Genomic DNA, 24,929 nt, shown 5'->3' on the forward strand with positions numbered 1-24,929 from the left:
AGGGATATGATGAACACAATAATCAGATGTCATTTTCCAACTTAACAAGACCTACCTTTGCCTGTAATTCAGCATCTGAAATTTCTAAGTCTCTCTGAATATTTGCTCCTTGATCTGTCTTCTCTGAACTATTCCTTGTATTAATGGTTCCTTGGCACCCCTTCAGAAGAATGTAAGTAGCTTTTAGTTCCTCTTTGATTTTCTGTCCCTTTATGATTGGAGGAAAATTAATCAAACTTAGTAGTGAACATCATCATTATCACTTTAACACTATTTTTAAATCCAAAAACATTATAAGAGGGAAACTTACTTCAGCTACAATTTCTTTAATGTTTTCTTTGAGCTGGTCTCTTTCCTTTTGAAGGACTTCCTGCACCCTTTCCAGATCATCTCTTTCTTTAATTATGGTTTTAATTTCTTCTTGGCTTGCCTGAAGTTTCTCAGTCAACTGGAGCCTCTCATTTTCTATTCTTTGTAGTGATGAATCTTTGGCTTTGAGATGTTCCTTTAACTGTTCCAGTTCACTCATTTTTTCCCGAGTTTCACTGATTTCTTTTATGGTAATAAATTGTTTCTGTTTCTCATGAAACTCTTGGGTCTTAAAAATAATAATAAAATAAGATAATAGCCAAAAATATACTTATGTGTGCACACATATGTATATATATATGTATATATATATATATATATATATATATATACATATATATATATGTGTATGTATATTTTTTAAGGAAAAAAATCCAGTATGATTTCTAAAACAATTTAGGAGGTAAACAGTAGTCTTTGTAATCCAGTTAGCTACCTCCCTTAAGTTTTCTCCCACTGTTTCTTTACTCCCAATTTACCTTTTTCTGTAATTCATCATTTGTTGTTTCCAATTCCTGTTGAATGCTTGATATTTCAGTTTCCCTCTCTGAAAGATCCACTCTCAATTTACCAATAGTTTCCTCCTGTTCTTTTAGGTGACAATGAGCAACTTCAAGTTCCTCTTTGGTTTCTAGGTGCTTCATTATTAAAGGAAATTGCAAGAAATTTATGAAAACGTTATAACCATTACACTGTAACTAATTCCTTTCCCCAAAGGTTTAGTTTTTACCAAGATATTTGCTCACAGAATACTAAGCACACACACACGAAAAAGGATGAAACCTACTTTAGCTACCATTTCTCTTATGTTTTCTTGGAGTTGGTTCCTTTCAGACTTAAGAACTTCTTGTAGCCTCTGTAGGTCATCTCTCTCCTTAGCTATAGATTTCACTTCATCATGGCTTTCTTGAAGTCGCTCAGACCACTCAAGCTTTTCCATTTCTAGTCTTAGCAGTGCTGAATCTTTGATTTTGAATTGCTCCTTCAATTGCTCCATCTCACTCATTATTTTCTTAGTCTCATCGTCTTTTTCTTTCCTATTGAAGGACTGTTCCTGTTTGTCTTGAGATGCTTGAATCTTAAGAGGATCATAAAACAATACAGTTGGTATCCAGAAATACTTAATTTTATTTTTAGGGGAAAAGAAACAAGGATACTTTCTAAAACAATTAAGTCAGGGATTCAACAGCTCATTTACAGAACACTATTTCCACTCACTCACTCTTCCATTATTCAGATATTTAACACATTTATTGAGTACTCATTGTGTTGTCAGTACCCTATTAGAGATTGGAGATGAAATGGGAAATGACACTTTACATGATCTGCCTTTTTGAGACTCACACACTTTAGAAGGAAAGATACATATTATACCAGATCTTACCAAACAGAGGTGCTGGGTTCTTTCAGGCTACCAGTGGCAAACCTAACCTATTGTGAGTGCTTAGGAAGGGCTTCCTAGGGGATGGAAAGCTTCAGTGGAGATCTAAAAGATGAGAGCACCTGTTAGGCAAAGAGGACTATGGAAATACTACAGGAAGGGAGACCAGAACATCTGAAAGCCATGAGATGCAGAAGAGCAACAGGCTAGAGTTGCTGGAGCACAATGAGCAGGAGGAAGAGTGAGATGAAACAGGGCTAGAAACCAGCAAGGTCTGGGATCGCGGGTCTCAAAGGTCATGGGAAGAAGCACGCTGGTATGTCTTTCAAGAGCCATGAGAAGTTATTAAAAGGTTTTAAGAAGAAAAGATCACTTGGGCTCAGAAAGGGGAATGAATTAGAGAAGTATGATATGAATGGGGAGACCAGGTAGGCCGCTATTGCACAAGGCCAGAGAGAAATAATTGTGATCTTGGATGAGGGTAGCAGCAATGTGGAGAGAAGAGTGGGAGGATTTCACACACAGGCACACACCTTAAAATCAACAAGGTTTGGTTCTTGGATTATAGAGTGAGTGGGGAGGAAGGAACAGTAGTAGGAATGATTCCCAGATTTCTGACTGGATCAGTGAGGAAGATGGTAACGCGTTATGGGATGCTGCGGAAATAGGTTTAAACAAGGGAAGAAAACAGTGTTTTTGACTTTATCCTTTCCTGTAATTTAACACTGCTTTTTCTAAATCATTTTGAATATTTAAGAAAACAACTCATTTTCCATAGTTTCTTAGTATGTATGAGCAATTTTTAGTTGTTCTGTTTCCAATCACTTCATAATTAAGAGATATTTAAAGAAAACTGGTAGGAACATTATAAATGCCCCCTTTCCCAAAGACTTATTTATAAAACACTTATTAAAATTGGAGGAAAGGATGAAACTTACTTTAGTCAAAGTTTCTCTGATTTCTTCTTTCAGTTGGTCACATTCAACCTGAAGTGCTTCTTTCGTCATTTTAAGATCGTCTCTTTCCTTAGTGAGAGATTTTATTTCTTCGTGACTTTCTTGAAGTTTTTCAGTCAACCTGAGACTTTCCATTTCTACACTTGCCAGTGTTTTTGAATCCTTGGTTTTGGATTGTTCTTTCAATAGCTCTGGTTCATCCACTGTTTCCTGAATATCACTGACTTCTTTCACATTAGGAAGTAGATCCTGTTCCTCATGAAGCACTGGGATCTTGTGATATTCATAAAATACCAAGGTTACTATCTAGAGAGTGTTATCATAATTTCTTAAAGGGAAAAGATGAGGCTACTTTCCATAGCAATGAAAGTGATTTTGAACCTTCATGGCCTACCACAGACCACAAACTCCTACTTATTCATTTTCTCTTGATTCCTACTCAAGCTATTGTTCATGACTTTTCTGCTAGTAATAGTCTGTCATAATTATTTTTTTCTCCAGATTACATCCAAAGTACACTTTACCAACAAATTATCAATCCAGTCAGTTGCATGCTTCATTTCTATACCAGTTCCCAAATGCAACAGGAGAAAAATCAGAATTGAGCAGATTATATCTCAATAAATGAATGGCCCCCATTCTCAGATGAATTCTAATGCTACTTCACAAATTTGTTATGTGTACAGATTGATTCCCCCTTTCTATGATCACTAGTGGTACCATGTAGCTTTGCATAGTGTATTTCTGCATTTATCATACTGGAACTGAGAGATTTTTTTTTATATGCCTATATTGGGGAAAAAGAACAATGTCTTATTCATATCCACAGTCTTAATGCTTGGCACATAGTAGGCTTTTAACATAGGTTGGTCCAGTTACCCCAATGTTTCATTTTCTCCATAGCATTTGCTATTATCTAAAATTATCCTGTCCATTGGATTGCTTATTTATTGAGAACCTCTTTCCACTACAAAGTAAGTTCTATGATCACAGAGATTTTGTCCACCTTGTTCCCATTTTATTTCTATAATCCAGGACTGTACCTGCTACATTAGACACTCAACAAATACTACCCAATAAATGAATGAACCATTAACTCAGTCACTACCTATTGCTTATTTTTCTTTCAGAGAAACAAAGGAAGAGGGGACAAGGAGCAAAGGAAGAAAAGACAAACCTTTTCTTGCAATTCAGTATTGGCTTTTTCTAAGTTCTTCTGAATATTTATTATTTGAGCTGTCTTCTCACAAATGTTTCTTCTTAGTTCTTCAACAGTTTCTTGGTGCTCTTTTAGAAGCATGTGGGCCACTTTTAGTTCTTCTTTTGTTTCTAGACCCTTTATTAGCAAGTTAAATTTAAAGAATAATTGTAATAACATCATCCCAACATTGCCTCCCCCTTTCTAACTGACTCAGTTTTTAAAGAAACATTTAATAGATGAAAGAAAAGGGTATGACTTACCGTGGCTTCAATTTCTCTTATGTGTCCTTTAAGCTTATTTCTTTCTATTTCAAATGACTCCTGTAATTCCTTTAGATCATTTCTTTCTTTGCTTATGAATTTCATTTCCTCATAATTTTCATGAAGTTTCTGAACCAACTCTAGTCTCTCAATTTTTATACGTTCCAATGTTAATTCTTGGTTCTTTAGTTCATTCTTTAAATTTTCCATTTCATTCATCTTTTTCTGAATCTCGGTCATCTCTTCTTGTACACTAAGAAGTTGTTGCTGTTTTTCTTGGAGTTGTTGGCTCTTAAGAAATATAGTTTTTATAATTACCATTTTGTCTATATCCTCTTAAAATTCTTATGTAAAATGTACTTTGCCAAACTGAAATAATCATTATCATAGCCCTGCCTACTACTCCAGTATAAACAGACAAGTAACACTAAAAGTAAAGTAACCTTTTAGATAGTGCCTACAGTGGGTCAAATAGTGTCACACCCCAAATTCAAGTCTGCCCATACTCTGAGAATGTGATCTTCTTTGAAAATAGGGTTTTTGCAGATGTAACTACTTAAGGACCGAGAAGAAATATTCCTGGGTTAAGGTGGGCCCTAAATCCAAGGAGAGGGTCCTTATAAGAGACCTTATAAGAAAAGGACACACAGAGACACAGAGAAGGTCATAGGTAGATGGAGGCAGAGACTGGAGATGCAGCTATAAGCCAAGGGGAAAGGACAGCTGGGAGTCAAGGACAGGAAGAGGCAAGAAAGGATTCTTCCTTAGAGCCTTCAGAGGGAGCTTGGTCACCAGCATCTTGATTTTGAACTTCTAAGAGCCAGAATTGTGAAAAAATAAATTTCTGTTGTTTAAAGCCATCAAGTTTATGGTAATTTGATACAGAAGCCCTAGGAAACTAATAGAGTGCCACTAGGTTAATCAAAGAAGTAAAGTGAAAATGAGAAAAATTTAAAAAGAGACTAAATATGGAGATGTAACTGCCAAATAACTATAATTCCACTTCTCTTAAAAACTTGGATAATTTACTTTCATTCCCAAAAAGGTTCATATGGGGTGGCCCAAACAATGAAGCATTAACTTTTACATAAACTTACTGATTTCTCTTATTTAGGAGGAATATGAAATAGATGTAAGGTTTTAATATATTCAGTTAAGTTATAGTAAAAAGGATGAGAATTAAGAGAACCCATATTAGGAAAAAAAATACAGAAGCACAATGGAAATCACAATATATTATCCATAATGCATGTGGCACTACTCCTAGAATATACAGAAAGATCTTGGTGGGTGCATTTTAGAATTACTTGGGGAGTACAATTGTTACAAGGGTCTTAGCTCTTCTATAAATTTTAAATAGCACCTTATTGTAAATATCTAAGAGATGGTAATACAGTCATCCCCTGGTATCCATGGATCCCTGTGGATACCAAAATCGGTGGATGTTCAAGTCCCTTATATAAAATGACATAGTATTTGCATTTAACCTAAGCACACCCTCCAGTATACTTTAACTCATCTCTAGATTACTTATAATACTGAATACAATATAAATGCTACATAAATAGTTGTAAATACTATGTAAATAGTTGCCTGTGTGACAAAATTCAAGTTTCACTTTTTGGAATTTTCTGGAATTTTTTTCTCCTGAATATTTTTGATCAGTGGTTGGTTGAATCCATGGATGCAGAATGTGCAGATATGGAGGGCCGACTGCAGAGATAAATTTTACATTTTAGAGAATAACTAATACATCTCTATAAGGGCAGAATCTTTGTTTTGTTGACTAATGTATCTCAAGAGCCCAGAACAGTGCTTGGCCCATGGTGGTACTCTATGAATGTACAGTACTTGATGAATGAATATATCAAATGATTTGTTTAGATGAATGAAGGCCCCCTCTCTCATTTAAAGACTAAAAAAATATAATCCTCACAAAGGATGTTAGTTAACATCTCAGTAGGAGTTGAAATTGTCCAAAATTTAGCATTAAGATCTGTTCATTGGCAAGGTATGTATTATTTCTGGAATTTAGGTCTGCTGGAATCAAATTTATTACAAAAAAAAAAAAAAAAAAGAAAAAAGAAAAAGTTTAGTCAGAAAAAATGACCAGGAAGATAACTTTAAAAAGTCACCTTTTCCTTCAGCTTTTCTTCAACTTCTGCCAGTTTTTCACAGGTCCTAGAAAGCTCTTCTTCTTTCTTTATGGTATGGCTCTTTTCTTGTGCAACTATCTCTTGTTGCTTTTTAAGTTCATTTCCAAGCATTCTTAATTCTTCCTGGTTTTCAATGGTCTAGAATTTTTTAAAAAGCTGAGATTAAAATACTAGCTTACATTTATGAAATCAGGTAAAAATCAGCATTTACCTTAGCCTGAAAATGAAGAAATCATGGCAAACTACATTGGAAAAGACTAATTAAAAAAAGAGAGTCTTAATCATATAAAGGTCAAGAATCTGCTTTTTTATTACTATTTCTTTATTGCTCATCTTACATTCTTATCATGAGAATTAGAACTGGATTTTGTATTCTGTCATGAGAGGTTTGCTCATTTTCTACCCCTAAGCCAAAAGAGACTTTCTAAGCTTTTGTTGATATGTGAGACACACACACACACACACACATATATATATATGTGTATATATATATATATATATATATATATATATATATATATAGTTATAGGCTTTTCATATGCTGGAATGACTTTGGTTTTATACATTGCTTAATAGCAAGCTCAAAATGGCAGCATCCTTTGCTAGCATAAAGTGGGTTAATCCTAGTTATTAAGCTTAAACAGTGACTTTCTCAAGTATCAATATCATAAAAACATCACAAGCCAGAGACTGAGAAACAAATATGACTTTTGTCTGTATTCTTATTTACATTCAGCAACTTCAACCAAACAGACAATCCCAAGAAACATGGAAAACTACACAAAAGGTCAGGTTCTACTGTGATCTATAGCAAACTTCTCAAAATGTTAATTTCAATCTAGACACACTATATTGCCCCTAAATTTAGAAACAAAAAACAAAGTAGGTTTGAAAATATTTGTAAACATTAACAACAAATAATTAAAAGTGAAATAAAAAAATTACAACAGCGTAAATAGAAGAGAAACATTTAGGAACAACTTTTACAAGATATGGAAAAGATCTGTACCCTGAAATCTACAACACATCACTGAGACAACAGATAATTTATAGAAAGATACACAATGGCCAATAATCCATTTCATGCTAATAAGCATGAAAAGATGCTCAGTATTTTTAGTCATTAAGGAAAGGCAAGTGAAAACAATGACGTACACACCCAATAGAATGGCCAAAATTAAAAACACCGATACTATGAAGTGTTGGTGAGGATATGGAGCCCTCAGTATTCTCTTAATTTGCTGATGGGAATATAAAATGGTACCAACTACTTTGGAAATCAGTCTAGGAAATTTTCATCAAGTTATATATATATCTACCTATGAGCCAGCTATTCCATTTAGATAGTTACCCTAGAGTAATAAAAAAAAATATGTTCATAAAAAGATCTGTATATGAATGTTTATAGCATCTTTATTCAAAATAGCCAAATAGCGGAGATAACTTAAATTTCTACCAATAGGATAGAGTCTAAACAAATTGTGGCCTGTTCATACAATGGAACACTACCCAGCAATAAGCAGGAGAGTAGAAAGAAGACACAGAAGAGTGTATGCTGTGTGATTCTATTTGTATAACGTTCTAGAAGGGAAAGGCAAGTGAAAACAATGTGATTAAGGTAAAAAAAAAAATAAGGACAGTGACTATATGGGGCAGAGGGTAAGATTAGGATCAAACAGATCAGAACTCAAGGGAACGTTTTGGGGTGATGGAAATATTCCACATCTTGACTGAGGTGGAGGGTATACAAGTAGAGACATCTGTCAAAAGTCATCAGACTGTACTCTTGCATCAGATACATTTATTGCATGTAAATTATACCTCAATAAAGTTGGAAAAATCTAAAATGTACAAAGACAAAACTGTATTGCTAAGTATACAGTGCTAAATCCTACCATTTCAATGCTTTCCCTTAGGTCAGTCTTCAGTTGTTCCTTTTCTGCTGTAATACTCTCTAACATTTGTTGCAGTTCATTTTTCTCCTGTATTAAAGAAAATATCTTTCTCTGTTGCTCAATTAGCTCATTATCCTCAACATCTGCAATCAGTGCTTGGGTTTTTTTGGCTTCCAAATTTTGTTTTCTATCTATGCCAACCATCTAAAATATAAACACATTAAAGAAGAATTTCTTAGTTAATAATAATTTTAATAATAATAAAAATAGCCAACATATATTACTTATTATGTACTAGGCACTATTTTCATATATTGACACGTTTAATCATCACTATAACCTTATGAGGTAGGTACTAGTATTATCTCCGTTTGACAGATGAGGAAACAATACCAGGGAGGATAGGTCACTTGCCCAAGGTCACCCAGGGAAGAATAACTAGGTTTTGAATCCAATGGTCTGGCTCCAGAGTGTGTGCTCTTATGCCTGTTCACTGGTAAGAACTACCTGGACAGCTATAGATAATTAACAATTATCTTCATGTATGATGGGTTAACCTGACTTTATGAAAAGGTAAGCCGCCTTGAACTCTATCACTTTATTTTTTTCCTTAAAAGCTGGAAATCATTCCCTACCCCCATTCCCAACTAATCTTTATTTTCAGAGGTAGTCATAGTCACCAAAGCTGGAGTTTTATTACATGAAGAGGGCAAAATAATTTTGGTAGAAATATATCTCACATTATAATAGCATAATTCATCTTTTCTTAATATACAATTTTCATTTACTGCTTAAGAAAAGCATGTTATATAAATTCATTTATCCATAAATAAGTCTTAACCAAAGGTAACTTAAAATGTGAACTCCTTGGTAAAAGGAGATAAAGACTGACATTACAATTGTTGGCATGAAATTAGAGTGTCACTATATAACCTTATAGTAGCCCAATAAATACATTCAGTTCCATACTGGCCACATATGTTTTAAAAAGTTTTTATAGTAATCTATAAGTAACATTAGAAAAAAATTTGAAAAATAAAGAGAAAAATGTCATCCAGTGTCACCAACACAACCATTATTAGTGTTCTAAAATATTTCATTGCAGTTTTTTCCATTAACTTTTTAAAAAACATAGCCATCATAATTAATTTACATATATAGGATTCATTTTAGCTTTTCTTTTTCACTTAGATCATATGCATTTTCCCATACTGCTACGTAATCTTCAAATTAGTATTTTAGGTAGTTGCTCTATTCTCTAAAGTGGATATGGACAAACCATACTTTGTTTAGTTAACCTCTTAGTGTTGGCAATATTCACGAGCTTCTGACAATGGTGCGCAGAGAGCTAACTACTGGGGTGGCCAAAAAGTTCATTTGGTAAATGAATATGTTGTTCAAGACATTTCTTGGTGAAAATGAAAAATGTGTCTTTTATTTTTACTTAAAATCAAACAAACTTTTTGGCCAATCCAATACACGAGGTGGGGAACATATATATAGTCTTTGACAGCAGTTTGTCAGATATTATAATTCAGAAGCCTGCATCTTTACTCCTAAACAAAGGAATATACACAAAGACAAAGCAGACGGAGAGGAAGTATTCTATAATGATACCCAAGGTACATTTCAGAACTGAACTCAGCCTAGGAAGTATTTCAGCTATCATGGTCATGAGTAAAATCTAATTTCTGTTGAGACACACTAGAGAAATTGCATTTCCAAAGAGACACATCAAGCAGGACAAAATGAACCATTTTACCTAGAATGAATTATTAAGGCAAGATTTAAGCACCTAATAGTAAAATTACGGTCCAAACCCTAAAAATAGACACAAATATGATACATACATTGATTCTATAGCAAACTCTAAACAAATATAGTATACAAAATTCAACATAAAACAAATATTTTAGCCATAATTAATGATAAGCACTGAATTTTTCTTACATTCTTAGAATTTAGAGGGGCTTTTAAAGATGTGTAAATTACAAAAGGCCTTAGAAAAATATCAGCTCAAAGTCCAAACTAGTATTTTTTTGTCTTTTCCTTTTCAAATTGATTGTAAGCAGTTATATTTGAAGTTATTTCAAAGACATTAGACTTAAGTGTGTAAATTATTCTGAGTTATTACCACTGTGAATAATAAATAAGATTGAGATTACTGTTCTGCACTTAAGTGTTGGAGGTTAAGGAGAAAGCTCATATACAAGCATATAAAAACTTTGAACAGAAACACCCCTTACCTTCTCCTGAAGTTCATCCTTAATTTCTCCTAAGTTTTCCTCTATATGCAAATTCTTGGAAGTTTCCTCAGAAATTTTCAATTTTAGTGTGTTAATCGTTTCTTGGTGTTGTTTCAAAGACTCAAGAGCATTTCGTAGTTGTTCCTGGGTGTCTATATTCTTTGTCAGAGAAATAGAAAATAATTTCCTTTAGAATGTGAAACAATGAAAATAATTTTATAGCTATTGCTTGATCATAAATAATAAATGATGGCTCTTATAATGTTTTTAAAGAGGCTCTGAGATTTCAAAGTTTAATCAGTCAAAACCTAACCATGTTTATCGTATCCTGAATGTCATTTTTGAGTTGGTCCCTCTCAATTTGCAGGCTCTCTTGGAGTTGTTTTTGATCATCCTTTTCTTGGGTTAAGGTTTTTACTTCTACTAAGGTTTGTTGAAGTTTCTCGGTAAGCAGTGTTTTCTCCTTTTCTACAGTGTGCAGCCTACTTTCTAATTGTTCCTTCAGCTCTTCCACTTCTTTTAACCTTTTTTGATTCTCAGTTGTCTTCTGCTGAAGTTCCTGGGTTTTGTGAGAGAGCTTTGAGATAAGAAAAAGTAAATGTGAAAAGCAGAGCATTCTGTGACGTACACATGGAAGCCAAACCCCATTAAGACTAAATGGATTAAAGACCTAAATGTAAGGCCAGACACTATCAAACTTTTAGAGGAAAACATAGGCAGAACACTCTATGACATGTCACAGCAAGATCCTTTTTGACCCACCTCCTAAAGAAATGGAAATAAAAACAAAAATAAACAAATGGGACCTAATGAAACTTAAAAGCTTTTGCACAGCAAAGGAAACCATAAACAAGACCAAAAGACAGCCCTCAGAATGGGAGAAAATATTTGCAAATGCAGCAACTGACAAAGGATTAATCTCCAAAATTTACAAGCAGCTCATGCAGCTCAATATCAAAAAACAAACAACCCAATCCTAAAATGGGCAGAAGACCTAAATAGACATTTCTCCAAAGAAGATATACAGATTGCCAACACACACATGAAAACATGCTCAACATCATTAATCATTAGAGAAATGCAAATCAAAACTACAATGAGATATCATGTCACACCGGTCAGAATGGCCATCATCAAAAAATTTAGAAACAATAAATTCTGGAGAGGGTGTGGAGAAAAGGGAAAACTCTTGCACTGCTGGTGTGAATGTAAATTGATACAGCCACTATGGAGAACGGTATGGAGGTTCCTTAAAAAACTACAAATAGAACTACCATATGACCCAGCAATCCCACTAACTGGGCATATACCCTGAGAAAACCATAATTCAAAAAGAGACATGTACCAAAATGTTCATTGAAGCTCTATTTACAGTAGCCAGGACATGGAAGCAACCTATGTGTCCATCATCAGATGAATGGATAAAGAAGATGTGGCACATATATACAATGGAATATTACTCAGCCATAAAAAGAAACGAAACTGAGTTATTTGTAGTGAGATGGATGGACCTAGAGTCTGTCATACAGAGTGAAGTAAGTCAGAAAGAGAAAAACAAATACCGTATGCTAACACATATATATGGAATCTAAGGAAAAAAAAAAAAGGTCATGAAGAACCTAGGGGTAAGATGGGAATGGAGACGCAGACCTACTAGAGAATGGACTTCAGGATGTGGGGAGGGGGAAGGGTGGGCTGTGACGGGGTTGGGGGGTGGCATGGACATGTATACACTACCAGGTGTGGAGTGGATAGCTGGTGGGAGGCAGCTGTGTGGCACGGGGGGATCGGCTCAGTGCTTTGTGACCACCTAGAGGGGTGGGATGGGGAGGGTGGGAGGGAGGAGATGTGGGAGCATGTGTACGTGTATGGCTGATTCACTTTGTTGTAGAGCGGAAACTGACACACCATTGTGGAGCAATTGTACTCCAATAAAGATGTTGTTAAAAAAAAAAAATACACAATATGGGATATTTGCTGTACAGTGGGATGAAACTACTGTGGTTTTATACATGTATCAGTTCATGGTGTTTGCTAAATTTTGTTTTAATGTTGAAAAGATAAGGAATTGAGTTATTTGGAAACTATTAAAGGAAAGGTGTAGCAGAGAAGAAAGAAAAAAAAAAAGACTAAAGATCATTTCCCTAGAGGGTGTCTTGTACCAACCTCTGTCTTCAAAGCATCCAGATTTAAACCAAGTTCTTGAGCTTCTTTAGAGAGATTTCCTATTTCCTGTTTCAATTTTGCATTCTCTTCAAGGACCATCTTATACTTTTGCTCAAATTCAATATGATGAATTTTAACATCTTGGAATTCTTGATCAGTGCTTTCAAAATTCAGCTGGGAAGTTGCTAGGTCATTTTTAGTTTTCCCAATTTCTTCAAGTAAATCTTGAATTCTACTTTCCTTATGAGCTACTTCAGAAAACAATTTATCTTTTTCTGATGTTATTATACAGAGAGCTTCAGATTTATCATGTATCTATGTAAAAGAAAGCAAACTTAGCTATGTTAGCAATATATGATCTACTTAAGCAATTTTCAGGAAAAAAGCTTTCTCTGCCTCACCTCAATTTCAAGACAGTGAAATTAAGCAAAGGTTTGACTGAGGAAAGGCAATATTTTTATTGTGAAATCTCTAACAATACATTATCCTGTTTAACTTTACCTTCAAAGTTTTGATTTCTAATCTCTGGTTCTAGTAAGGATTGCATGGAGAAGGACACTCAGTAGAAACACAATCAGCATGTGCCTTTAATTCCTCATCTATCATTTTTAAGTGTTTTCTAACTTTCTGGTGTAGCAGGCATTTCATGGTTTTTCTTAGAATTTGACTTATATTTCTATTGCTAACAAACTGAGTCAGGCATTTACAGTCTCTTGGCTGGTACTTTAAAATAAAATATGGCAAAATATTTAAGGCACTATCACAAAGGTTTTTATTCCAAGGTAAGAGTTGTTTGCTTAAAAAAGTGTTTACCTCCTTCCTTAGCGTTTCTACTTCTGAAGGTAAAGATTTCAATTCTGAGAGCAAATTAACTTCTTTGCGCAAAGCTTCATTTTCTTTGACTTCCTTATTCAGTTCTTTCTGAAGATGGGTAATTTTCCTTTCCAATTCCATATTAGAGAGCAAATCTAGGAAATTTTTAGTAAGTTAAATAAAACAGCTTGCAGTTGTTGGGTGAATCTAAATTACAGACATAGTTAGATTATTTAACCAGATAATATAAAACTCATTAAAGAAAGAGCCAGTGTTGGTAAACAACTCATCCAATTGTTAATCACCTTGTCCAAGATTGGGTTCAATTTATTTGAAAAATAACTTTTCAACCCTTATGGTTTGAGGGCCAAGGAAACATTTATAAATACGGATACCAAATGACATTAAAACTTCACATTAAGCTATTAAAAACACCAGAGAATAATGGATTTTTAATTACCACAATATAGTTGCAAACTCTTTTAGGTACTTTTCTGTGTAAAGTCAGATTTGAAAAGAGATAAGTCTGAAATGATAAAATACCTTTTGGAACTTTGCCATCTATAAGGGAGGTGAGTTTTGTTATTTCATTAAAAGAAGATTGTAATTCTTTCTCCAGATCAACTTGCATTTTCTTTTTCGCCTCCAACTGGCCTTGATATAACTCAGTATCATTTTCCATTTGCTTGCATGTACTTGCAAGTTCTTTCTATTGAGAGAAACACTGCAGATTCACAGAAATGTACTGATCATTGCAACTGTTTTACAAATATTACAAAAATAACTTACCAGTTTTTCTTTCAGCTTTAGATTTTCACTTCTAAGAAAGGCTGATTCTCTCTTGGCATCAAGAGCTACAGTTTCAGCATCAAGCAGAGTCTGTTTCATTTGTTTTAAGTCTTCAGTGTTTTCCTATACACATGACAAAAAGGACTGTGAAATCTAACTTTGTTAAGAGTTGGAAAAGACTTAACAGGTACATGTATGTTATTTCTAACAAATCAAAAATGGTTAAAATATGTGAATTGCCAAATGTATTTTTAGAATAGATTTAAAAAATTAACATTTCAAATAGTAAAAATATTTTAGGGAATTCCCTGCATTCTAGTGGTTAGGACTCGGTGCTTTCACTGCTGGGGCCTGTGTTCAATCCCTGGTCAGGGAACTAAGATCCTGCAAGTGGCACAGCGTGGCCAAAAAAAAATATTTTAAAAATTCTGGCTATATTTTTCAAAAGGATGAAAGCATTGTATAGAAGTACTATAATAGTTCTGTTATTGTTTAAAAAGGTTAACACAATTGTTGCTCAGCTAGCCTGTTAAAGTTTCCTATGAATTTTTATTTTAAGTTACTCTGCAAAACATGACAGGTTACTAGCTAATAGTTAAAATTAAGGATGTTAAATCACAAATTAAAAAGAAAAAGATAAATAATCCAATAGAAAAATAGAGAAAAGATAGGAACAGGCAACTCACAGAGGAGAAAATGCAAATGACTGATAAATACATGAAAAAAAATCCAGTCTCATTTTTATTTTTATATTTTTTTTGCAGTTTGCGGGCCTCTCACTGTTGTGGCCTCTCCCATTGTGGAGCATAGGCTCCGGATGCATAGGCTCAGAGGCCATGGCTCACGGGCCTAGCTGCTCCGCGGCATGTGGGGTCTTCCCAGACCGGGGCATGAACCCGTGTCCCCTGCATCGGCAGGCGGACTCTCAACCACTGCGCCACCAGGGAAGCCCCAGTCTCATTTTTAGAAAGAAGTGGCATTTCAGTATGACTTGCACTTATATGAATTCAACCATATGTACTTGGCAAAATATTAATGCAAACATGCATGTGTGAATGAATAAATAAATTAGATGAATAAAGAGAAAGAAATAAAAAACAATTTTAAAAAATGGGCAATTCTATTTGCCATTCTATCAACAGATACTCCAGGATGATATGGAAGTGCCTTTCTTCCCAGGGCCTCAGAACAATGAGAACACTTCTAAAAAGAATCACTTGTCATTAATAGAAGGTAGCAAAAGAGTACTAATAGAAGGTAACAAAAAGTACTCTGAAAAACTCAAATGAAAACAAAAGAAGAACAATAGAAACTAATATCCTAAACTTTCCAGCTAGTAACTGTTGCCTTTTTAAAAAAGTGTTAAAAACTAGATCCAATTGATAGTTTCTTGAAGTAATCAGGTGGATTGAAAGCAAACAGAAAAAAAAAAAAGTTAATTTCACCATGAGATTCAATACTATTTAATGCCATGATCTTATACCAACTAAAATCACCTACAGCTATACTCTGAAAAATATCAAACTGTTAAAATAGTTACATAATTATAATGAGAATGCATTAATATCTATTAATGAAATTTATGAAATCATGCTCCATTACATGTTTTACAGTTCTAGTTACTAATCAATGTTAAGTGCTTACCTGAAGATATTGACTATACACTTCTGCACTTGTATAAAACAATTGAAAAGCATTAAAATTTTTTGAATTACTGATTTTTAATGGAAACTCATCTCTAACTTACTTACAGTCAATCAAAGTATAATATCCTTAACTCTCTATGATTCTTTATCCATAAAATGGCAATGATACTAATAGTGCCTCTCTCATAGGGTTACTGACAGGATTAAATAAAATACTATATTTAGAACAATTAGAACAATGCTTGGCACACAGTAGGCTCAATATAAACATTTGCAATGATGATGATGACAGTATACTAGAAATGCCAAAATGACGACACAATAAAATAAACCTGATTTTTACCGATGAGTATGACAAGTCCATTTCCATACTTTCTGACTTCTGAGAGTCTATGTATTTCCGTAGCTTCTTAATCTGGTCTTCCTTTTCTCTAAGCAGCTCTACTTTTGAACTTAGTTCATCCTAAAACAATTAAAGGAGAATGAAACAATTTAATTGGGTTTGAATTCTAAGGAATTAAAAAGAAATTACATTTAATAGTTTAAATTGGTAGATAGTAAAATTCAAAAAGTTGATATTTAAAGAATATAATTCCTTCTATTTTCTGAAATCATTCTCAATTACATATGATGCATGTTTTATAGTTTTTGTTCCTTATCAATAGAAATACCAACATAAATGCTCACCTCAAGATCTTGATTATACACTTCTGCATGCTTAACTAAACTCTTTAAGTTGGAAATTTCATGAATTAGTTGCATCTGTAAGAGCATGTGAACAGGCAACAGAGCAAACCAATAGTTAATAAAGCAAAAAAAAAAAAATAGATAGCATTCATTCACCGCTTTAGAATCACCCAACACAATAAGAAAGACTGGGAGATCAGTCTAGTTCAACTACCAGAGATCAACTGTTCAAGCTACTGCAATGAAGCACCTCGTTATTTAAAAATAAATAAATAAATAAATAAAACCCAAACTCAACCAACCAAACAAAAAAAATCCCCAAACCCCACAAAACAAGCAAATAAGAAAAAGCCTAAGCATGACCCCCAAAACAGTTATGTCATGTTAATAAAGCTACAATAACGTCAAAAGCAAATAAGTACCCACCACTGTATAAGATAGAGTAGTAATCAAATGTTTATAAAAAACATACTTTAAATAGATTTTTGTTTTGGGTAAGTTAAGTGCAGAAATGTATTTATTCTATACGATTTTTTTCTCTTCCCATAAATTATCCACCTACCTTTATACTGGTATACTTTTTAATGAGTTGTGACTGGAATTTAGGTTTGGATTATGACAGTTTCATGTGGTACCTTTATAATATTATTACTGTTCACCAAAGCTAAAGAGATATGTATGGCATTATCAAATATTACCTTGCTGGTTTATCCTACAGGAAATATTGGAAAGATGATGCTATTGCTTTATATTGTTCAACTGTCTAAAAGCAGAAAGAATACTTAAAGATACAAGTATTTCTACTGAAGTTTCCTTTTTATTGAAATATCTGTAGCATTAAATATTTGAGTACCAGAAACTTCTGTGTTCAAACGAAGTAAACTACAGTTTAACAAAGATAAACATAATTTCCCTGAGAATTACTTAATCATAATCAGATGAGTCCTTAAAGAGTAAAAGCAAATTCTAGTCAAATGTAAGGAACCTACAAAAATAGCACCTTGTTTAAATAATATTTTCTGGATGTCTAATTCAGTCCTGACTAGTTTTAGATTTTAGACTAGTGCTGGTTTGACATTCGTATTTTAGGTCAGCATGAGTCAACAGAAATATAATGTGAGCCAAAGTTATAATTAAAATTTTTCTAGTAGCCACCTTTAAAAAAGTAAAAAGAAGCAGGCAGAATTAATTTTAATATAATTTATCTAACCTAATATATGCAAAATATTATTTCTTCATCAGTATGAAAAAATTAATGTAATATTATATATTCTTTTTTTCATACTTAAAAGTCATTTGAGACTGGCCCCATTCCAAGTGCTCAACTGCCATATGTGATGAGTGGTTACCATTGTTCAGCAGTTTTAGACATCTGTATTGATTATAATTTAAGTTGGCTCTATCTTTTTTACCTTTTCTTCTGTCTCTAACTTTTGTGCAAGAAAACCACATTTGTCAGAAATGAAGCACTATATAATCAACCTTAATCTTTGAAAACATCTAGAAAGGAAAGTTCTCCCACTTCTCATTTGCAATCACTCTTCAAGTACTGGTTCACATAAACAGAAAAAGATTAAGTAACTTTTGAAAAGAGCTGAGTACACTCTCCCAATGATGTATTGTTTAAGATGCAGAGCATAGAGAAAGTACACGATATGATTAAGTTAATCCCTGTTACAAAGAAAATATTGCATATTTCAACTGTAATTTTCAGCAGGTGAAATGAAATAATTAAGTTCGTAAACATCTCCAAGTTGTGAAAATTATAAAATTAAATCAAGTTAAAATAGGTAGAGAGATGAAATTTCTCTTGTTCCCTGATCATGATAATACTTGACCTTGTTTATTCCTTTCTCTAAAATTACTATTTAAACATCTTGTATTACTGTATCCCCACTTGAAAATTATCCACAGCTTTAGTGATTTTTGACAAAACCCTTAGGAAACTAGGGCAATGGCCACATGTCCTAAGGCTGTAACTTGACCTTTACTCCATTTTGGTTAAACTTTTCCCAAAATGTAGGTTTCAGAACATATTTTGTTGTATACACCTACACTTGTATTTGTAGTTTAACATGAAATGGATATTGTAAAACTGTCTTTGAACAGAGTAAGTTTATATTACTTAAACTTTTAGGTTACCTCACAGAACCTAGAATTTCAATGTGTGTCCAAGTGAAAGTAAAGAGAGTAGGATTATTTTCCCCCTTAACTGTAAAAAGGAAAAAAAAATCGAGATGTGAGATTCAAGGCATATATTCTGTGTCATTTTGTAATCTTTTCATGTGTGAGTCAATTCAGTGAGCTTTGCTTTTAATAATTAATTGAATGTATAAGTGATGTAAGAAAAATTAGAGAAATCACTGTTACACATATGCCCAAAGGTAATTTTATACCGTATTATTTATAAGATACACACAAAAAATTAGGTGAGATTTTGGAGTTAGAAGGGGACTTGGCAAGCTCCCGATCTAACTTCAAGGAGGAAGATACACAAAAAAGTAAGCCCTGAGAGATGTGATGACTTGCTCAAAGCCTTGCCAATAACTCGTGACAGGCTCAAATCTGTGGTGAGCTAATAAACAGCAGAACTAGGGCTTCATTCCTGGTAGTTTGCTCCAGAGACCGTGCTCTTAACCACAACACTAGACCACCCCCTTCTCAATAAAACCGTTTATGAAGTCTACTGTTCTTTTCATGAAGTTTTACATTCTGTGAATTCACAAATTTTAAAACAAATTAAATGAAAGTCTGTAGAGAAGTTACAGACTTTTGCCTCTCAGGATATAATACCTATGAAATGTAGGAGTAAATGTAATTTGTAGGCAGAACAGAAATAATAGCTTTGGCACAGCATTTTTTTTTTCTTTTTAAAAAAGAAAAGTAGGTGAGAAACTATGATACTGAGGAAAAGGAACTGTGTCCCTTTGGGCTCTCCATACAGAAATAAGTAGCTGCAAATTAACTCATGTTTTACCTACATCAAAATACCAGCTCTTATTTATGAGGGGATTCGTGGATCACGTCACAAGTCTGATAACAGCTATGGATTTTCATTCCACAAAACTCAATATGCACTCCAAAATTCTATAGAATAATTTCATAGGGTCTATGAACTCTAGGTTAAAGACTCTCCACACTAAGAAATTGCTTGAATCTTCTGGACAGTTACCAAGTCCCCAAAGCCTGATGGTTTATGGATTATGTTCTCTTAACATGTAGCCTAATACTACACACTTGAAAAATTTGAGTCATCCATTTCATTTCTAAAAATTCCATTAAAACTATTTAGTATTAATTATACTAATTTTCACAGTAACTTTCTTACATGGAAAAATAAATGTGCAAAATTAGCTTCCCTAGCTATTCTAATGTTCTAGCTATTTAGGAAAATATTTTCTAAAGAAAACGAAATCCATTAATAGGTAGTATCCATATATAAAACATTCAGCAAGATATTAAAATTCATGTCAGTCTCAGTAGGAAATGGCTACGTTCTAGGCAGGACTTCTGATATGCTAATAAATTAAATATTTTAATATACAAATTATAAGGAAATAACTTCTTCAAGACTAATCCATCAATAGGCACATTCACCAAACCTTCCTAAAGATATTCTTAATTTCTTCTTCTTGTGCATAAGCACAAGTGAAACAAATATGATTCAACTCTTAAAAACAGAAATAAATTATTTCTCAAATTCTCTAAATTATGTATACATATGGAAAATGGTTAGATCCCCAATATCTCAACCTTAGAAATACCTTTAAGAGAATGATACTTCATTTAAACGTGTGGTTTTAGTTTAGTTTCATATTTCCGCATCCTTTACCTCTTGATCTTTCTCTGCTTTTCTTTCTAGAGCCTCAAATTCATCCAAATCATTCTTTTCTTTTAATTTCAATTCCATTTCTTCATTTTCTTTTCTTAGTTGTTCATAGTCTAACACCAGATTATCATAGTCAGCACGAAGTGAACTCAATTCACTTTCTAAGTTTTCCTATTGCAAACAAAACCAAATTTTCAAGTCAGAGAGAATTCCAATCATATATTGTTTGTTTCCTTAACAAAATTTGGATTAACCAAATAATTAATTTAACCTTGAATCATTTGGTGGTTTAGGCCATTTTCTTCTTCAATAACTTTTTAATGGTCTAGCTTGATCCAGAGTAAGATAAAGGATCTGCATTTTGGTAAACTAGCTAACTTAGAATAAAAGACGACTATTTTGAAATGGTTAAAATGAAAAAAAAAAATCATATAAACAAATGCTGTCTGTGTGTCTGACTGGAAAAGCTGAGTCAGAAGTAGCAGGTAGGGCTCATGATGGGATACAGATCCTTATGCTCCTTAGTAATAAAGCTGATAATTTAATTCTCCACCTGTCTGACTACTATCTTATTTCTCAGGTAGCTCTGAATTTAGGAAGTGAAACTGAGGGATTATTTATTGACCTTTAAAACTCTAGTGGCCTTAATTAGAACCAAAACTGTTACTGAAATTAAGTCAGAGCTAGAAATGTGTTACAACAACAACAATAAACCCCGATAACAAATGAATTTAAAAGAGTAAAAGGATAATGCTCTGTAAAGTTACCTGACTTAGTAGCTTTGTTGCTGGATTCCACTCTATCTCAGTTAATGTATCAAGAGTGTTACTGAAAATATCAGACTCTGAACAGAGAGCTATAATTAGAGGGAAAAGATATTTATCCATAAACTTGTTATTAAGTTTCTTAAAACTCAAAGATAAAAAAAAAATCTGATCAGAGGTAATAAACTCAAATTAGCTAATATGTGCTTACAGTATGATCATAGCCAAGAATACATTAACAGCAGACATGATCATTTATATTATTATGTCAACTAAGATCACTGGTTAGAATGAGTGATAACATATAGGGGTTCTTAATACAATACAGGTAAGAAGGACAAATTCTAAACTTGAGATTTGATTATTTTAAGTAGATTTAAAAATGCCTCCCCAAAATATTTATAACTATGTTGGAGACATAATTTTGAAACGGATTCCTGTGTAAACGCCATCCTTTCAAGGTTAGCAGAGTTTAAGGCTGATGTTTGTTATATGGATACTAATTTAACTGGATAATGATTAGAATAAAAACATGTGTGTTTAAACTATAATGCATTATTCTTAAGAAATCTAGAAATAGAGAACTTCATGAACGTTCACTTTCTTAAAATTACTTATTTTTATCATTATCTCCGTTGTAATTATACCTAAAGTACACACATTTTATTTAAATGTGTTAATCACATTAACTGAGTTATAAATGAAGTCTCTCTTTATAGGGATGTTTTTATAATTAAAAGTAATTGAAAAAGTACTTACATTCATCAATTTCTCCTAAAGTTACAGCAGCCTTATGTGTTTTTGTTGTTACATTCACTGGCATATTAAATTCATCTACATAGTTTGAGTCCTTCATTTTGTTAATTTTGCCAAGGCACCAAGTGACTCTTCGTTTTTTTTTAGCCTGAAGAGAACGAAATCAAAATTACCTCACATAGATCTGGGCTCAAACATCGTAAAACAAGGGAACTAGTTTCCATTTTAAAAAACGATTGGGATTTCCCTGGTGGTCCAGTGGTAAAGAAGCCATCTTCCAATGCAGGGGACGCAGGTTCGATTGCTGGTCGGGAAACTAAGATCCCACATGCCACAGGGCAACTAAGCCTGCGCCACAACTACTGAGCTCCTGCGCCTCAACTAGAGAGCTCCCACGCAAACTACAGATCCCACGTGCTCTGGAGCCCACATGCCACAACTAGACAGAGAAAACCTGTGGCCACTAGAGAGAGGCCTGCGCACCGCAACAAAGAGCCCACGCGCGGCCACAAAAGATCCTGCATGCCTCTGTGAAGGTCCTGTGTGCTGCAACTAAGACCCGATACAGCCAAAATAAATAAATAAAAACAACCCCCCCCAAAAAAAACAAACAAAAAAACCCCATTGACTTGGCAGAATTTTTACTAAGTCTACTTTAATATCTTACCAGTTTAAGGATAACCTGAGATAAAAAAACATATTCAAACTTTTCAAATCAGTATTTAACCCCATAATAAATTTGATGAAACTACTACTTAAATTACATATTTTATTAGAAGGTTTACTTATAAGCTTTTCTGGAATGTAACTGAAAGGAATCAGTTGACTCAACTCTTCAAGTAATCTGGTGTTATATGGAAGGGACAGCTGTTGCTGCTCCCTTATAGCCACCAAAAGCACTTTTGGGTACCCAGATCTCTCCCCTCAGTTATCTGTTCATCTGTCATCTTCCCTAGGCTCCTTCCTCTCAGCTGTACGAATGCTCAAGCATTCGTACAAGCCTATTTATCTGCTTTGGATTTTTTTTTTTTTTTTTTTTGCGGTATGCGGGCCTCTCACTGCTGTGGCCTCTCCCGTTGAGGAGCACAGGCTCCGGACGCGCAGGCTCAGCGGCCATGGCTCACGGGCCCAGCCGCTCCGCGGCACGTGGGATCCTCCCGGACCGGGGCACGAACACGCGTCCCCTGCATTGGCAGGCGGACCCTCAACCACTGCGCCACCAGGGAAGCCCTGCTTTGGATTTTTTAAAAAAACAATCCCTTGCCTCCTCACTTCTCTCTAGCTACCATTTTCTTTTAGTTTCTACATTGTCTTCTTCCTCATCCTCTATCTACATCTTCCTCATTCCTTCAGGGGCATTTCTGTCTCCGGATTCTTATGCCACCCAGCTAGCGGTGTTCATCTCTCACTCTGCTTTGCTGGTTTCTCTTCCCCTGCCCACTTCCTAAGTGTCTGTGTCTTTCCATATTTCACAGCTAGCATTCTTCTCTTGTGTCCCTACTAGCACAAGCATTATCTCATCTTATTTGATTCTCTCAACAATCCTCTATTACTACATCCATTTTATAGATGAGCTGGGTGTCCAAAAAGTTTGGAGAAGCTGAGTAGAGTCACACAGCCAACTGGAAGCTGAGCCCATGCCTGTTAACTTCAGAGCCTATCCACCAACCATTCTACTGTGTTGCCTGTCAAGATTATCTGCTGTCCCCAGAATATTCTGCATGCTTTCATGCCTCTACCACATACTACCCTTCCGCTTGAAATAGCCAGCCCTTTCCACAGCCTGCTCTGCAAAAACCTAGTTGTATATACATGTTTGACTCCAGTGACCTGCACCTCAACTCCACGTGCTCCCAAAGCCACTCCTGGACCTTGTCATTATCTCAAACTCATAAACCCAGACCTGTTCTTAGTACAGTAGCTATCCTCCACTTTCTTGATCCAGTTAATCTCATTATAGTTATTTAGCTTACGAGGTACCTTACTTTATTCCTGTTTTTCTCTTCCTATCATCTTAGATTCCATAGATCATCACTTCAACCATGTTTTTGGGTCAACAGCCTCAAATTATCTGACCCAATCTCTGTTCCCCAAACCTATCCCAACACAGTGTGCACTCAGATGAATTACACTGTCTTTTAAGACTTTATCAGCCTCCTGAACACTGCCAGGGCATACAGTCAGAAGACTAGCTGCCACCATCACCTGGGTCCTTAAGGCTTCCTGGTAAGACTCCTCCTTTCCTCCTTGTTGGCTTTCTTTTCTATTCCCTATAAAGGCTATACTATTTCATACTCTTAGCATTGTCTATGAACTTGTGTCTCCACCATCTCCTGCTATCACAGCAGAAAAATTAAACTTCCTACTTCAGAAAGACAATATAAGCCTAAACTTACAAAAGCATTACTTGTACTGATGCCTATCCTTTCCTCTGTCCTTGTTATAATGAACAGATGTTTCTCCTTCTATCTAAGGCCAGACCCATCTACTGTATTCAAGATCCCATCCCTTTGGGTCAGCTCAATCCACTGCAGGGTGGCTTTCACTACCAACACATAACTCAAAATTGCTTTTGCAAATGAGCTTCTTATTTCTAAATCCAAAGAATTTTTGTCTATGTGTATCGTATTTGACTTCTCAGCAGAATGTGACACTGCTGACCACTACCTCTCTGAAATACTCTGTTCCCTTGGTTACCACATTTAGCTGGTTTCCTTCTAAATTCTGAGCTAAACATGGGTTCCTTCAGGGATTCTTCTTTACTGCCTTTACCTAAAAAGTTGTTGTTTCTTGGGGTTTTGTGTTTGACCCTCTGTTTTTTCCATTTTCAACACGCTTCCAGAGCAAGCTCATCCATTCCCAGGACTCTAAATTGGATCTGCAGTAGTTAATGCCAAATTGATACCTCCATCTCAGACCCTTCACATTTTTGACTGCCTGACATCTTAAAATGGAGATGTCCTGAATCAAACACTGAGCAGCTCCACTGCTCTTCATTCAGTGTTCCTCAACTCA

General features: G+C 34.5%; 1 protein-coding gene across 1 annotated transcript in view; it reads right to left on the minus strand.

Annotated features, from left to right (window-relative positions):
- The window catches only part of CENPE (centromere protein E), a 76,306-nt gene that overhangs the window by 33,283 nt on the left and 18,094 nt on the right, over nucleotides 1–24,929 (minus strand). The window contains exons 14-31 of the mRNA XM_067036426.1: nucleotides 21,918–22,062; nucleotides 21,162–21,250; nucleotides 20,398–20,565; nucleotides 16,222–16,341; nucleotides 14,233–14,355; nucleotides 13,987–14,152; nucleotides 13,444–13,598; nucleotides 12,631–12,945; nucleotides 10,778–11,041; nucleotides 10,465–10,623; nucleotides 8,219–8,422; nucleotides 6,303–6,461; nucleotides 4,168–4,458; nucleotides 3,884–4,042; nucleotides 2,689–2,979; nucleotides 1,157–1,447; nucleotides 849–1,007; nucleotides 311–598 (exon numbers count right to left, since the gene is read on the minus strand). Of these exons, the coding sequence (XP_066892527.1) occupies nucleotides 311–598; nucleotides 849–1,007; nucleotides 1,157–1,447; nucleotides 2,689–2,979; nucleotides 3,884–4,042; nucleotides 4,168–4,458; nucleotides 6,303–6,461; nucleotides 8,219–8,422; nucleotides 10,465–10,623; nucleotides 10,778–11,041; nucleotides 12,631–12,945; nucleotides 13,444–13,598; nucleotides 13,987–14,152; nucleotides 14,233–14,355; nucleotides 16,222–16,341; nucleotides 20,398–20,565; nucleotides 21,162–21,250; nucleotides 21,918–22,062 (3,546 nt within the window). The remainder of the gene's footprint in view (nucleotides 1–310; nucleotides 599–848; nucleotides 1,008–1,156; nucleotides 1,448–2,688; nucleotides 2,980–3,883; nucleotides 4,043–4,167; nucleotides 4,459–6,302; nucleotides 6,462–8,218; nucleotides 8,423–10,464; nucleotides 10,624–10,777; nucleotides 11,042–12,630; nucleotides 12,946–13,443; nucleotides 13,599–13,986; nucleotides 14,153–14,232; nucleotides 14,356–16,221; nucleotides 16,342–20,397; nucleotides 20,566–21,161; nucleotides 21,251–21,917; nucleotides 22,063–24,929) is intronic.

Source organism: Kogia breviceps, chromosome 6 (genome assembly GCF_026419965.1).
Source record: "Kogia breviceps isolate mKogBre1 chromosome 6, mKogBre1 haplotype 1, whole genome shotgun sequence".
NCBI classification, from domain to species: domain Eukaryota; kingdom Metazoa; phylum Chordata; class Mammalia; order Artiodactyla; family Physeteridae; genus Kogia; species Kogia breviceps.